Source organism: Perognathus longimembris, chromosome 28, assembly GCF_023159225.1.
Source record: "Perognathus longimembris pacificus isolate PPM17 chromosome 28, ASM2315922v1, whole genome shotgun sequence".
NCBI classification, from domain to species: domain Eukaryota; kingdom Metazoa; phylum Chordata; class Mammalia; order Rodentia; family Heteromyidae; genus Perognathus; species Perognathus longimembris.
The window spans coordinates 38,948,294-38,965,193 of NC_063188.1; the positions used below are offsets into that span (position 1 = coordinate 38,948,294).

Consider the following 16,900-nt stretch of genomic DNA (forward strand, 5'->3'; position numbering starts at 1 on the left):
AATCTTTACAGACAGCAATATATTCTTCAGTTGGTTTTAACAGTGTCCACCTGCCATATTTTCTTTTAAGCACTTGAAAGAATAATAAAGTCAACATGATATGGATATAAACTGGGTTAGGCAGCATCCTACTGAGGAGCCAACTCTTTTCCTCAACCTCTGAGTTAGATTTCTTAAAGAAGATACAAATGGAGCCGGGCACTGGTGGCTCACACCTGTAATCCTAGCTACTTAGGAGGCTGAGATCTGAGGATCGAGGTTCAAAGCCAGCCTAGACAGGAAAGTCTGTGAGACTCTTATCTCCAATTAACCACAAGAAAACCAGAAGTGGTTCAAGTGGTACAGTGCTAGTCTTGAACTGAAGAGCTCAGGGACAGCACCCAAGCCCAGAGCTCAAGCCCTGTGACTGATCCACCCCCTCCCCCAAAAAGAATATACAGATATAATGGTTGTAATTATCCTAGAGTCTTTATATTCTTTGTCCTTTAGATCTTAGACATTGCTTTTTGTTGTTGTTGTTTTTGCCAGTCCTGGGCCTTGAACTCAGGGCCTGAGCACTGTCCCTGGCTTCTTTTTGCTCAAGGCTAGCACTCTACCACTTGAGCCACAGTGCCACTTCTGGCCATTTCCTATATATGTGGTGCTGGGGAATCGAACCCAGGGCTTCATGTATACGAGGCAAGCACTCTTGCCACTAGGCCATATTCCCAGCCCCTTAGACATTGCTTTTTGAATTGATCTCTACAGAATAAGGAGATGACTCTCAAAATAAAATCCTTACTTTTCTTTTAATGTAGAAGCATAGCTTTCTGACCATCTGAGCTCTTCCTTTAGGCAGGTGCTCTACTACAAGAACCATACCCCAGGCTGGAAGTACTTTATATGGCAGTATTGAGGATTGAATTCAAGGCTTTGCACTTTCTAGGCAGGTGCTCTTCCACTTGTGCCATATTCTTAGTGCCAAGGTTTTCTTCCAAATCATGATAATAGCTACTAACACTGAATGGGGTATTTATGATGTGCCAGGTATTATGGTGAACATTTTTTTCTTTTTTAAAATTACTTATTGTCAAAGTGCTATAGAGAGGGGTTACAGTTACATACGTTAGGCCATGGGTACATTTCTTGTACTGTTTGTTACCTCCTCCCTCATTCCCCCTCCCTCTCCCCCTTTCCCTCTCCCTCCATGAGTTGGTCAGTTGGTTTACACCAAATGTTTTTTCAAGTACTGCTTTTGGAGTCCTTTGTCTTTTTATCCTTTGTCTCTCAATTTTGATATTCCCTTTCACTTCCCTAATTCTAATACCAGTATATACAGTATCCAGGGTACTCAGATGAGATACAGTGATAGCGTGGGTACAACCACAGGAAGAGGATACAAGAGGATCATCAACAAAAGAAGCTACGGTTTATGGTGAACATTTTTTTTGTATAGATTATCCCCTTGAAATTTTACAGTCTATCTGTGAGGTGAGTTACTGTTATTTCTGTCTTCACTGGGAGAAATTGCTAGGTCACCAGTATAATATAGAGTTTGGAAAGTATATTAACAGCTTGTAGCAACAAAATTAAGATTCACCCAAAAAAAGTTTATTTCTTGTATTTGAATAAAGGTGTACTGGCTTTATGGGGGGATCTTTTAGAAAGTTTTTATGATTGATAAATTCTATATAAGAAATTTTAGTTGACCCTCAGGAACACATACATTCCACAAATGGAACTGTGCCAGTATTCGGCTTTTTTATTAAGTTGAGACACTTGTGTGTCATTTATTTGTGAAAGTTGTTTAACTGATCCATTAAAGCAAACAAATCATTTTCATATGTCATAAAATATTTCCAGTGCCAGTGATAGACCAAGTTTTGCACTTGGCAGTTATTTCATTAGCCTGAAATTTCTGAATGCTAGTAGCATGTATGTTTATTCACCTTTATATACTTTTTTATTGTTATTGTAAAGATAATATTCAGAGGGATTATAGTTACATAAGTCAGGTAATGAGTATGTTTCTTTTTGAACAGTGTCACTTCTTTCCTCGTTTTCTCCCAGTTTTCCCCTCCTAAACCATCAGTATTGTTTTGCTATAAATTTTTCAACCTAAATTTTTCACCCTGTTCATCTTCATAGGGCACACATCCATTCATCCACCCACTTCCCTTCCTTGTTGGCTAAGAAAGTGTGTCTATCTCCTAAACACATATGCCATAAAGAAAAATGTGGAGGACCTAATTTTCTTTCTTTTTGCTATTGATTTTTTGAGACATAGTCTTATCCTAGACTGGCTTCCAACTTGCAGTCCTCCTGATTCCACTTCCCCAGTCTTGGGATTACAGATGGAAGCCACTATGCCTGGCTCAGTTTTCTTAATCATGTTTTGCCAGGCACCAGTGGCTCATGCCTGTAATCCTAGCTACTCAAGAGGCTGAGATCTGAGGATTGCAGATCAAAGCCAGCCTAGGCAGGAAAGACATCAGAAAAACTGGAAGTGGCACTGTGGCTCCAAGTGGTAAAACACTAGCCTCGAGCTAAAGAGCTCAGTGACAGTGCCCAGGCCCAGAGCTCAAGCCCCATGACTGACCAAAAAAAAATACCATGGATTGCTGACTTTTAGTCTGTCTCTGTGTGTGTATGCACACGTGCATGTGTGTGCTTGTGCACAGGCAGAGTATCAAACCTAGGGTCCTATCCATGGCAGGCAAGGTGTTTTCTTCCACTGAACTATATCTCTAATCTGTCAGAAGACTTCTTCAGAGGAAGCATTTATTATTTCCTATCTGAGTATTTGTCGACAAAGTTCTTCAGTAACATTCATCAGATAGTTTATAAGAAAGCGGATGGAATGAGGAGCTTTAAAAGACAGAGGAAGACACAGAATTTAGGGACACTGTAGAGCTAGGCTTGCATACACAGGGCATAGGGATTATCAGAGAATGTCTGCCTGTGACCCTGAACCATCTTAGGCATGTCACTTAACCTGCCTTTACCCCAGGTTTCCCATCTAGACTAGGGATTCTGTAAGGTTCTTCATAGCTCCATAACTACTAACCAGTTCTGTCACCTCCTAATGGGTACCCAGGAAACATTGTCTCAATTATGTGAACATAGCACTTTCTGTGTCTATGATAGAACTGACTTCATAGGCTTGTGAAGATAAAGGCAATAATATATGTAAAGCATTTAATCAGCACCTAACAAAATGATGTCCTCGTCCCTCATGAGGGACGAGGTAACAAACAGTACAAGTAATGTATCCAATGCCTAACGTATGTAACTGTAACCTCTCTGTACGTCAGTTGATAATAAAAATTTGAAAAACAAAACAAAACAAAATGATGTCCTCAGTGAACCACATCTGCTAGCATTGCTGGTGTGTTTATTTATATTAACATAATTCTCCTGACATGGGCATGCATACATTTCAGTTTTTTTTCCTGGTTGTAGCTTTTTCTTTCTGGAGAATATTTGAGAAAGTGTTAAGTGGATCTTTCTAGCCTAAAGTAGTTCTGGAATCAGAAAGATCTGGATTCCACTCCTGTTCTGCTTTTTTCTAAACAGTATCTTCATCTGTAAAATGCAGTCAGGTGAAATACTTGCACTGAAAGGCTGTGTGCTGAGGTGAACATAGCATTGTGCCTAGCATCCAGAAGGCACTAATAAATTGGGGGTATGGTGCATGATGGAGGTGATAATAGCAGCAATAGTAAAAAACCACCAACACAGGGATGGGGGAGAATGATGAAAGGGATGACATCAATCAAGATGTGTTGTACTTATAAACTGACATGTGGAATGTTAGTTTTTCTGTACAACTATTTAAAGATTTAAAAAACACCCAACAACACAAACTACCACAGCAGCCTAGGAAAGAGAAGGGTCATTGCTTCTATGTGTTAGCAGACGGAGCAGTTGCTGTTTCTGAAGAGACAGGAAAGCAATTGCTGGGCTTCCCAGGCAGTGGTTGGGACACATTCTTGGAGGGGCAAGTAATTACAAATGATTCAGTAGAGCATAATTCACAACAAGAAGTTTATTTTGCCTTTCCCTTTACACATAAGAACCTTAAGAAAAAAAATGTTACTTAAGTAACCCTATTACTTCCGAGGCTCAGTTTTAGTTGGTCATCAATGACATTATGTCCACAGGCTTCATCAGGAGCATGTAAGTACAAAGATAGTCTTTTTTGCAAAGGTTGTATTCATTCTTAAATGGATGCTACTTCACTTAATCAGCTTTTTCATGAGTATAGGATTAATTGGCTAGCTAGAACACAGATGGACAGAAACAATGGTGGTTCTCAAATATGTGGTGATGTAAGAGTAGGTGGACTTGTGGACTGGAGAGATCTTTTCAAATAGGAGTTAAGAAGCTGAGCCTTCCTGCCAGTTCTAGAGTAAGCTCATTTGCTGAGGGGTATGAGGGTATGAGGTGATCTTTGGTTTCCTTGTGTTTTTCTCCCTTGTTGGTTAAAAGTCTAATCAGAGAAAGAAAATAGTCAGTCACTTGTAGGCAAAACCAAGTATTAGATTTCCTTCCTAAACCACTTGAGTAGAAGTGTACTGGCCAGTTTCCAACAGGGGTGTAGATTGTACTCCACAACGCACCTGTCCCATGTCCCAGATTCATACTTGCTATTACTCTTGCTCTCTCCTCTTGGATCTTTAAGATTCTAATTAGTACTTTAAGGAATACTAGCCACAGTACTAACTCCTAACATCTCTTTGTCCTAGATAACCACTCATTTTTGCCCTAGGTTCTGAGGTTATGGAAACAAAAACATTTAGGGGTACCTACTTACACCTGAAATGATATTTCCTCTTATTTTTAATAAAAAAAAACTTCTATGTATTTAGGAAGTATTTTATTTGTATATATTAGTGAGGCAGGGAGGTTTTATTGTGACTTTTCTACATATGCATACATTATGTCCCAATCAATCTCACCCTATCCATTACTTTCCTTAATCTTATTTCTCACACAACCTCAACTGGCTTTATTATTCAGTTTTCATACATGCAAACAAACTATTTCTACCATATACATCCTTATTTATCCCCCTGTGTTAGCCCAATCCCCTTCTGGTGGTACCTATCCCTTTAATATAGCCTAATTTTATTTTTCCATTCCATAACCCCCTACTGATCTATAGTTCTCACTGAGCTTTTTTGTTACATTTATATACAGTTATAATATATTCCATAATTCTTTCATTCAGTGCCTACAGCAAGACATTTCCTCTTCTACCAGAGTTGAGTAATTTTTATTCTTACCCTTTCATTCCAGGGTTCAGAGCCTTGTAGGTTTAGTGAAGTGTTGGTCCCTCCATGTAGGCATAACACCCCAAGGCTCCGGAGTAACCTGAAAGATCAGATTTCTCTCAGAGCTAGGATGACATGATGATATTGACAGTTCATAGTCTTGGTGATGGGGGTTCTAAGGAGCACTGAGGAGTGACCAATAGCAACAATGAACTTTCAGGTCCTCATAGCTTTATAAGAAATGTGTCTATTGTGTTATGATAAGTGGTATCTTTTTATTATAAGAGATTATTTTTTGTTGTTCTTGGTTGTGGGACTTGAACTCAGGGCTTGAGCGCTGTCCTTAAGCTTTATCCCTCAAGGCTAGTGCTCTACCAATTTGAGCCACAGTTCCAGTTCTGGTTCTTTGGTGGTGATTGGAGATAGGAGTCTCATGGACTTTCTTGCCTGGCTGGCTTCATACACAATCTTCAGTTCTCAGCCTCCTGAGTATCTAGGATTACAGACATGAGCCACCAGTGCCCGGCTCCATTTTTATTTATTAACATACATTAGTAGAAAGGGGATTTTATGGGGCTGGGAATGTGGCTTAGTGGTAGAGTGCTTGCCTAGCATGCATGAAGCTCTGGGTTCGATTCCTCAGCACCACATAAACAGTAAAAGCAGGAAGTGGTGCTGTGGCTCAAGAGGAAGAGCATAAAATAGCCAGGGACAGTGCTCAGGCCATGAGTCCCAAGCCCCAGGACTGGCAAAAAAAACAAACAAAAAGAAAATGGATTTTATTGTGACATTGCCACATACACATATAAACTATCATAGTCAACCTCATCTCTATCATTCTCTCCTACTCTATTCCCCTTTCTTAAAACAATTCCAAGAGTTTCTATTCTGTTTTCAATGTAAATAAATTACATCGACCCTAATTGGTCTCTTTTACCCTTCCAATGCTGTCTCACCCATCTGAGCCTGGTTCACTTTCCTGACATCCACTTTTTTTCCTTGTGTCAGTACTAGGTCTTTTAAAAATTAGTTATTGTAAAGGTGATGAACAGGGGTTATAGTTCCATAAATAAGGTAACGAGTACAGTTCTTTTTGAATACTGTTTCTCCTGCTTTCCTCTGTCCAACCCCATCCCCCACGTTGTAACATAGTGTCTAGTGAGTATTATTGTTGCATTAGTTCATCCTTTGTCCTGCTGTTTCTGTGATTACCCTTCCCTTCCATGGATCAGATAAACAAGACAAAAGGTACAGAAAACTAAAAACAAAACACAAAAAATAGAATTGAAAACAAGATGTTCTTATTACATTCTGTTTGTAGTACTGGGTCTTGAACCTTGTCTCATAGCATTTTTGCTCAAGGCTGATGCTCTACCACTCAGCCTCCTGAGTAGCTGGGATTATAGGTGTGAGCCACTGGCACCCAGGTTTATTTTTGTTTGTTTGTTTGTATTGTTACAAAAGGAACCACTATAGTAGTTTAGATGTGCATATATTATGTTTTGCTCAGAATAACCCTCTCTATTGCTTTCTCTTTCCCTGCCCTCCCAATCTCCTGTTGATAAACACCTTTCATTGAAGTTCCTTATGCCATCTTCATAGACAGTTGCACTGTATTTTGAAGTTATTTGCTTACTATCTAAGAAATGAATTTTTTTTGCCAGTCCTGGGGCTTGGACTCAGGGCCTGAGCACTGTCCCTGGCTTCTTTTTGCTCAAGGCTAGCACTCTGCCACTTGAGCCACAGTGCCACTTCTGGCCTTTTCTATATATATGGTGCTGAGGAATCGAACTCAGGGCTTTCTGTATGCAAGGCAAGCACTCTTGCCACTAGGCCATGTTCCCAGCCCAGAAATGAATTTTTTAGGATCTTTTATTTTAAAGTTTATTTTTTATTTGTGTGGTACTAAGGAATCGAACCTAGGGCCTCATGCATACTAGGTAAGCACTCTACCACTAAGCCACATTCTCAGACCCAGAAATGAAATTTTTAAAGAACAAAAATCCAAGCTGGGCATCAGAGGCCCATGCGTGCCTGTAATCTGGTTCAAAGCCAGCCTCAGAAGAGAAACAAAAAGTTGTAAGTGGAAGTATAGCTCAAGTGGTAGAGTGTCAGCCTTGAGTAAAAAAGTTAAGGGAGATCACTCTGATCTTGAGTTCAAACGCATAGTCAGACCCATACACAAAAGAAAAAAATCTAAGAAAGGGCACTTAGATCTTTTACTTTTTAATATCACCTAGTACTTCATCACTACAGAAAATCACACTTAATATTTTGATGTCACCCCTCCAAATATCTCCATATATATACACTTTATAATGTACAAAAGTATGTAATAGAAAAATTTCTGTGTCAGTATTAGCCTTTTTTATGTCTCCATAGGATTTGACCAGATGTGACCAAATGTAGTCATTCCTCTTGTACATTTACATTATTTCCATCATTTTCCTTTTCTACACAATGCTATGATGGAACAACTTCCAGCATGCTTTTTGGGTACATAACTATACAGCTCAAGAAATGAGACTACTGTTTCAAATGGCTTCCACAATTTTTTGGTAGTACTGGTGATGAACTCAGAGCCTTGTACTTGCTAGTCAGTTGTGCTCTACCATTTGAGCATTACCCTCAGCCCATTTTTGCTTAAGTTATTTTTCAGAGAGGGTCTGTTGTGTTTGTTGAGGCCAGGTTTGAACCACAGTCTTCCTCCTTATGGCCTGTGTAGTTGGTATGACAGGCCTGTACAACATATTGAGAGAGAAGTCTTGCTAAATTTTTGCCTTGCTGGCCTCAAAACTATGATCTTCCCAGTTTCTACCTCCTAAATAATTGAGCTGGTTATGCATTATAGGCACAAGTCACTATGTCCAACATCATGTTTACAGTTCTTAGAATGTATTGAGAGAAGGAGGGAAGGAGAGGCAGTTAAACTATACTCCATAAAGTCCATTCCAATCTGTACTTCCTCTACTGCTATCATAGCCTTTTAACATAGCCCTATAGCAGCAAAAGATGCTGGGGCATCACATTGGCTGAGCAGAAAGTGGTCCCTGAGCACTCTCAATATACTTTTCCTTATAGTTTCCTTATAGTTCCTCATAGTTTGAGAAAAGACTTTCAGCGTCAAAATAGGAATTCTATTGTAGAAATTGGGAAGGAAGCCTATATAACTTTTCTTCTTTTATCACTGATTTAACATTACCTTCAAACAGATTGTTATCAGCATACTCGACTGGTGCCCTTAATTTGTAGCGTTGTTTGTAGTAAGGCTCAATATTGTTCAGAACTCTAGTTCCTCTGGAACATTCACCTTCTTTCATGGGTTCATCCAAAGCAAACGTTACGGATATATTTTTTTTGGGCCTTAATCGTAGACCATCTTTCTATATAACAAGAAGATGGGGGAAATAACCATTCACTGTTCAAGAGTTCAAGAATTAATCCTGGGAGGCTGGGAATATGGCCTAGTGGTAAGAGTGCTTGCCTTGCATACAGAAAGCCCTGGGTTCGATTCCTCAGCACCACATATATAGGAAAGGCCAGAATTGGCGCTGTCGCTCAAGTGGCAGAGTGCTAGCCTTGAGCAAAAAGAAGCCAGGGACAGTGCTCAGAGTCCAAGCCCAGGACTGGCAAAAAAAAGAAAAAAAAAGAATTAATCCTGGGCAATAATGTTTAAGGAGCCATTTACCTGTAGTATTGACTTTAGAGGTCTAGCTTCCTTTGTGCGTTGTCCTAAATGCTGTCTTTTCTCAAAATGCTGTCTTTTCTCAGAATTCTGTCTTTTCTCAAAATGCTGTCTTTTCTCAAAATGCTGTCTCTTGTCTTTAGACATTCCTACTCTGGCAGGTAAGCTGGAGAAGTTTGGAAAGACAAAGTAGTAGAAACACACTTTTCAATCTTCTTTATATACTGAGTTACTACACTGTTCCTGCCAATATGCCTTTGGGCAATGAAAGTAACAACAGAGCAAGAGAACACTATGCTTTTACTCCTCAAAACCTTTATCTTCTCTTGTTTTCTTTTTCTGTTTCTCATATTTCCATCCTTTTCCCTTATGCCTCATTATTGGGAGGATCAGAGGACTAGGGGCTAAAAACATGAAAGGAGCTCTATGATACCCATGTATAGAATAGTGCCAATAGGCTCCGTATTTAGTTTCTTCTGCACATTGTAAGCCAGAGAACAGAAGCCCTGTTTTGGAGAAACTCTAATGTGGCTAGATTTTCATTACCTTTTTATGATTCTCCCCACTGATGTGAACACTTAAGTTGTGTCAGGGTAGGAAGTATACTTATCTATGTTGGAATGTTGATAGGCATTGCTGTCTCATTTGGGCTGTTTGATCTTGAATGAGTTTCTCAGTGCTACCTAGAAGTCAAGCATCTCCCACAACCCCCTGTTTATTTGAATATTGACTCCTGATTCTATCCTTATCAGTAAATCTAATGGAGGCAGTTTAGTACCTCTCTGCTGTATATTTTTCTCCAGAGCCTCTGGTACTCTTGCAAGGTGGGATGCTCATAGTAGATGCTTGTTTGCGAGTATATATCTCCTCATATTTATCTCCAATGGCAGCTAATAGCCATCGTAGCCCTGTAATTATTGACTGATAATTTCTCCTTTGGAGGTCTTTGGTGACTGAACATGGCTCCTGTGACAAAATAAAAAAGAGGTCTTAGGCCTGGATCCCAGGAATCCTGGTCCCCACATCTAAATAGCACAGGCACACAAGTTATACTGTGCCTAAATAGGGTCTACACCTCTTAGGAAACATGTTGCATCTATATCTGAGAAGGTAGATAATTGCTTCAAAAGCGAAGGTCTTTTTTTCGTGTGTGATGGTCCTGTGGCTTGAGGATCAGCATGCTTTCACTGAGCTGTTTTGCCCAAATATAGCACTCTACTACTTGAAACACAACTCAACTTCTGACTTTTTGGTAGCTAATTGGAGATCTCATGATAGTTAATTGGAGTCTTACAGACTTCCCTGCTGGCTTCAAACAGGGATCCACAGATCTTAGCCTCTGAGTAGCTAGGATTACAAGTTTGAGCCACCAGTGCCCAGTGGGCTGAAATCTTTTAGTAAAGTGGTTGTGGTGTCTGGGATTAACTATAACCTCGAGCAAGCCACTGAGAGTATCTAAGCCTCTAACTTTCTTACCTATGAAATGAGAATGCAAAATGAACAACTTTTACATTGCTGTTTTAAAGGCAGAGTGTTATATTGTAGAGCTGTACATTATGTCCAGCATGAAGCAGCTTTGCTTTCCATAAGGGGCAGATTAGGGTCTGGGCCAGATCTGCATCCAGCAGGCCCTAAAAAATAGAGAAGTAAGGGGTTGACACTTACCACTCTGGACATGGACTTGGTCTCATTTACTAGCCTTTCCAGAAGTAGAAAATCAATAATATCACAAGGTGACAGAGCATCCTTCTTGTCTTGTTTGTTTGCTAGGCTAGAACATGGCATAAGGGAGACGGAAGAAAGAAGAAAGGAAAAGTAAAATCAAAATAGAAGTAAAGAGCTAGAGGAGATGCTCTGATTCTGATATAGCTGCTACATATCCAGGAATTAAGTTTCAAGACATACCAATGAAAGGAGCCAGAAGTTGTTCTAGCCAACTGTCAGTGGAGGAAACCATAGCATAAATGACTTGAATCCCTAGGGTGTATTTTTCACTTCCCCTAGATTAAGCCACCACACTTATATTTAGAATCACTTGTGATATGAACAGATTTGAGTTTTTGCATCTTCTCTCAAACTCTGTTCATGCTATGGGTGGAATTGTTAATGTACAATGGAAAAGGCAAAATAAAGGAGTTTAGATGGAGTGAGGATTGCCTGACCAGCTGAAACTCTCACCCCACAACAAGTGCCAGTTACATAACTCAAGCTAGAGGAGGAGGCCATGGGTACCATTTATATGAAATAGTGTTTGTTCTCTGTTGTCATGACTTTTCAGGATCCAAGACTGAAACTAGAAAATTTGAGAAGCAAATTCAGGAAAGGAGTCTTCAGGAAGAGTCAAAGGTTGATGATAAGAGGTTCAAGTATCTTTTTTCTTTGATGCATACCTGCAAAATGATCTGTGTACATTTAGGTTACATGTCCCACATGGTAGCATATGGTAGAAAGTAGCTCTTGCCAATAGTCCCTAGAACATCTAACTGAGCCCAAGGGGATTACCCAGCCCTTAATCTCTATATTTCTCTTAAGGGACAAATTGAGAAGGGGAAGTAGGACACAAAGGCAGAATCTTACAGTAAGATGGGTTTCCCTGCCACTCTTTTATCAAACATCAGACGTGTTAAGACGATCTTTGCTTCTTGCATGCGTCTTAAGTCTGTAGAATCCAGGACGAAAATAAATCCATGTGCCTGAGCATAGTAGTTTGGCCATTTATCTCGGCCCCTCAGGTCTCCAATCAGGTCATAGATGGATACTTCATACTCATCTAGCAGAAGTGTAGTCAGTGATGGTTTTATACTGTTTTGTGTCTTGCTGGGAAGTACTACACGTATGAACAGAGAAGAGAAGCAAACAGAGCGAGGAGAAATATTAGTTGGATTCTTTTTGTTGATCCTTGCCTCAAACCTGCTCTGAAAAATTATAACCAAGTATCCTAGCATCTTGCTCACATGTGTAGATGCATCCTTCCATACTGTGACTGTACCACACTACCTTCTCTTGGCTTAGTAACTTTTAGTGTTATCTACTTCTCCTAGGAGAAAATGTAGACTTTTCATCCAAAACCTGCCAGATGTGTCTCCTGACACTTCACCCTGATTGGTGACCACAGTGTCCCTGGTTTCCAACCAGTCTGTTCCTTCCTATACTCATTTGCCCCTTTTCGCTGACTATACTCATGCCATGCTCTTTCTTGCCCTTGGCCTTCACCAGCTGCCATTCTCTTCACTATTCTGTATTTGGTTAATGCCTGTTTTATGAAGTAAAAATTTAGACCTTGTCTATGCTAGAAAGTTTTTCCTCATACCCCCAGGTTCAGTCCAGATATGATGTCTTTCTTCTAGACTTACCATTATCATAAGAATTATTATAGTGTTCTAAGTTGTATGGTCTACTTATACTTACTAATAAATAGTAGGAAGGGGAATACTTTTAGTTTTTTGTTTTTTTGCGGGTCTAGGGTTTGAACTCAAGGCTTCATGCTTGCTAGGCTTGCTTGCTTGGCTGGTGCACTACCACTGGAGCCACAACTCTAGTCTAGTGTTTACTATTTTCTTCTTTTTTATCGGTTGTGGGGCTTGAATTCTGGGCCTGGGCAATGTCTCTGAGCTCTTCTGCTCAAAGCTAATGCTCTACCACTTGAGCCACAATGCCACTCCTGGTTTTCTGGTGGTTAATTGGAGATAAAGAATCTCATGGACTTTCCTGCCTGAGCTAGCTTTGAACAGTGATCCTTAGATCGCAGCCTCTTAGTAGCTAGGATTACAGGTGTGAGCCACTGGAGCCCAGCTACTGGTTATTTTTTTTTAGATGGAGTCTTGTGGACTTTTCTGCTTTGGCTAGTTTTGAACCTCTACCTAGGTGCCAGTGACTCACACCCATAATCTGTTCAAGGCCCAGCTCAAGCTGTGTGTGTGTGTGTCCTGGGGCTTGAACTCAGGGCCTGGACACTGACCCTGAGGTTTTTTGCTCAAGGTGTGCTCTCTGCTACTACCAGCTTTTTGGTGGCTACTTGTAGATAAGAGTCTCCTGGACTTTCCTGTTGGCTTTGAACTGTGATCCTCAAGTCTCAGCCTCCTGGGTCTCTAGGCTTACTGGTGTGAGCCACTGGCACTTGGGTTATTCCCACTTTTATGGTCCTGTGATTAATCTTGGCTCCTTTTCTCCCCTGCTGCCCTTACTTTCTTGCCATTTCTCCTTATCAAAGAATTGGGAATGGTAGAATTGCCAGTGAATGTACCATAAAATATGAAGACTCAAATTTAAGAGGGATGCTAGCCTGAGCCACTGGCTAAAATGTGGTTCTTGGAACTCCTCTTGGTGGTAGGTATAAAAGAAGGTATAAAACGGGAGCTTGTAGGGGCTGGGAATGTGGCATAGTGGTAGAGTTCTTCCCTTGCATGCATAAAGCCCTGGGTTCAACTCCTCAGCATCACATATACAGAAAAATCCAGAAGTGGTGCTGTGGCTCAAGTGGTAGAGTGCAAAAAGAAGCCAGGGAGAGTACTCAGGCCCTGAGTTCAAGCCCCAGGACTGGCAACCGTCCCCCTCCCCCCCCAAAAAAACCCCAGTGGCTTGTAGTATCAAGGGAATGGTGGAACTGAAAACTGAGGAGAACACTCATTCCACAAATGTTTATTAGCTACTTGAAGATACTAATAGTACAGAGGGTAAAGATACAGAAATGGAACAATCTACTACTTATCAAGAAGATCACAGGGGGTGGGGAACCTTTATTCTGCCAAGGGCCATTTGGATACTTACATTATTTACAGGCCATACAAAATTATCAATCTAGGCAGATGGCTGCAGACATCCAACAAACATCCCCAAATCATACATGTCTGTCCCATCATGTAGTAAATGATTTCGTGGGCCTATGTGGTCCTATTCCCCTAAACTTTAGGAGATTTACCTGCAAATGTGCAAAAATGCTGTTATAAGTGCATACCAGAGAGAAGAGAGTGGGATCAAGTCAAGAAGCACTTGGTGTTAAGGAAGGCTTTCCTGTGGTTAAGTTTGTGCTGTTGTCTTGAGGTGACTGACTCATATCTGAGAGTCTGAAATGCTAGGTAGTGGTGGTACAGCAGTGTAGCCATATGGATTCGAATGCTATGATGGCAGGGGAATGACACAGAATTCACGTTGATTTTTTTCTGAGGACATATGTGGGGAACACAGGAAATGAAGCTAAAACAGGACGCAGGAACCACATTCTAGAGGCCTTGGTGCTGCTAAGGAATGGAGGTCTTATTTAGAAGATAATGGGGAATTCTGGGTGCTGGTAGCCCACACCTGTAATCCTAGCTACTCAGGAGGCTGCCATCTCAGAACTGTGGTTTGAAGCCAGCCTAGGCAGAAAAGTATATAGGATTCTTTTTTTTTTCCAGTTCTGGGGCTTGGACTCAGGGCCTGAGCACTGTCCTGGCTTCTTTTTGCTCAAGGCTAGCACTCTACCACTTGAGCCACAGCATCACTTCTGGCTTTTTCTATATATGTGGTGCTGAGGAATCGAACCCAGGGCTTCATGTATCCAAGGCAAGCACTCTACCACTAGGCCATATTCCCAGCCCCAAACAACTCTTTTTTTTGGGGGGGGGGGTGGCAGTCCTGGGGCTTGGACTCGGGGCCTGAGCACTGTCCCTGGCTTCTTTTTGCTCAAGGCTAGCACTCTGCCACTTCAGCCACAGCACCACTTCTGGCCATTTTCTATATATGTGGTGCTGAGGAATTGAACCCAGGGCTTCATGTATACGAGGCAAGCACTCTTGCCACTAGGCCACATCCCTAGCCCCATGAGATTCTTATTTCCAAGTAACCAACAAAAAAAAATGGAATTGAAGGAGTGACTCAAATGGTAGAGTGACAGCCTTGAGCGAAAAAGTCAATTTGAGAGGATGAGGCCCCGTGGAAGGCATGGAAAAGCTTTGGGTCCTGGTATACAGGGACAGCTGGAGGTGGCAAGGCCAACCAAAAGACCATTGCTGTAGTTCAAGAAAATTGAGAGGGTTCCAGGTAGTCCAGGAGCAAAGGAAACAGGTTAGCTCTTTCCTGTACTTTGCTGAGGGTTGTAAGGTTATATGAAACGCAGCCATGCCTTATACCCTTTCATTGAATAAACACTGAAGGTGTCTTATGTCAGACATGGTGTTGGCCTTTGATTCACTAGCAGTTAGCAAGGGCTTCACAACTAGTATAGTAGCTTCCTGAAATTCTGTGAAAATTCTTGAAATGCTGAGCTATTGAAGTGGAGATGTGCCATTAACCTTCACATCTCTGAACTGACAATATCTCTCAAGTTCCAACTTGCTATATTAGCTGTCACAAAGTCTTTCACTTTATTAAAATTCTTTATTATCCCACACTATCTCTCTTATCTTGAACAAATTCCACTTTGAGTTGTGGAACTGACATCATTTGAAACATGTTATCCTTCATAATTGGCTTGATGCTTTACATAGTTGGGCATACTCATTTTGACACCATAAGAAGACTTTCAATTAGAATGTCTCTTAAAGGGAACATAGAACAGACATTACATAAACAGGACTATTAATACCAAAGAAGGGGACAGTGTGTATTAAGAGGTGCTTATTCTAACAGTGAAACTGAGGGCGGTAAGGCAAAGATGGACTAATTGTCTCATTGAACCCTAGGAGATCCACAATAGTATCTAATGGTCTTATTCCTCACATCTTTGAAAGGCTTCCACAAGAGCACTCTTGCCAGAGTTGTTCAAGCCAACGACGACAATAGTCACATTCCTGAAAAAGGAAAAGAAAAATGAGCCAAAGCCATAAAAAGTACTATTAATTTTTAGACTGAAAAGTTGTTCCCTATGTTGAAGTTCTGCCTACAGTAGTCCCAATGTATGCATTATAAAAGGCCCAATGTGGTAGAAGGTGGTGTGGGAACCCCTCCCCAAACCTCAAAGGATGCTTTTCTTGTCTGACTCACTTCCCTTGCAGGATTGGCATCCTGATTATACTCTATTCCCAATCCCACAGATGCAATTGAATCACTTCCCAACTATGTCATGCTCATTTGTCTTCCTTGAGTGACTGTGGGTAGATACACAGGAGGAAGTGAAGTGGTGGGGTAGGTCTAGAGAAATCATCGTTAACATCACCTTGGTCTAGTTTCATTTGTTTTTAGCAGAGACCAGCAGGCGGAGAGTAGCCGGAGCATGATTCACCTTGGTTCATAAACATTAAAGGAAAAAAAAGCAAATGAGAAATCAGGCCTATTATAAACTATGTCTGCTTATAACTACACAGATGCTGTTAATTAGAAAGCCTGGGACTATTAGAATTTCTTCTCTATAAATGTCATAGATAGGTTATTCTCAACTCCAGTGGCAGGTTTTAATATGTAGCTTCCTGTGAAATAGAATGACTTGTTATTAAAGCAACCCAATCAGGTCCAGCCTTTTCCTTTAGCTGTAGTTCATTCCTTCCAGGGATAATCTTGCTGACTTGGTCATTGGAGAACAAACACTGATTTGAGATGAGACCTTGCTGGCCCAGGCTGGCCTCAAACTCACAATTCTCTTCCCTTTGCCTCCAAAGTTCTGGAATTGCTGGTGTGGATTAATTCTAAATGAAGCCTAGGTGCCAAACCAAGCCCCAGACAAGGCTAGGGACATGGATCAACAGGTAGAACACTTGCTTAATAAGTGTGAGGCCTTATCCTCAAACTCCAGTACTGCCAGGGAAAAAAAAAGGTTTACTGTACCTGTTCTAAGTAAAATTTTATGTGTTGTGCTTGGTTCTCTTATTGCCTATGCTTCAAAGGGGTGGGTATTATTGATGCATGCAGCTGTAGAGCTGAAAGGGACCATAGACATTATCTAGCCTAAAGGATTTCAAACCTCAATCCAGGTGTCCCTCTCTCAGAGATTCCCAGGAAGTTGTAGAAATTCCCCCAAGTGATCTCAGTGTGCACCCAAATTTGAAAG

The 16,900-nt window shown here is 40.9% G+C and overlaps 1 protein-coding gene across 1 annotated transcript; it reads right to left on the reverse strand.

The window, feature by feature from the left end:
• Positions 1-2,770: 2,770 nt before the first annotated feature.
• Positions 2,771-16,131, reverse strand: Arl13a (ADP ribosylation factor like GTPase 13A). The gene is made up of 8 exons (XM_048335347.1): positions 16,073-16,131; positions 15,637-15,707; positions 11,518-11,767; positions 10,606-10,711; positions 9,719-9,906; positions 8,944-9,106; positions 8,458-8,638; positions 2,771-2,847 (listed from the first exon to the last, which is right to left on the reverse strand). The coding sequence occupies exons 1-8, from the start codon at positions 16,129-16,131 to the stop codon at positions 2,771-2,773; spliced, it is 1,095 nt and encodes a 364-aa protein (XP_048191304.1).
• Between the last annotated feature and the right edge of the window lie 769 nt (positions 16,132-16,900).

Coding starts and splice junctions, on each gene's coding strand:
- Arl13a (XM_048335347.1), bottom strand. CDS start 16,131: ATGCTCCGGCTACTCTCCGCCTGCTGGTCTCTGCTAAAAACAAATGAA. Junction 9,907..10,605: donor CCAAGTCCATGTCCAGAGTG/GTAAGTGTCAAC, acceptor ATTTTGTCACAG/GAGCCATGTTCAGTCACCAA. Junction 2,848..8,457: donor TGATAACAATCTGTTTGAAG/GTAATGTTAAAT, acceptor TGTCTTTTAAAG/CTCCTCATTCCATCCGCTTT.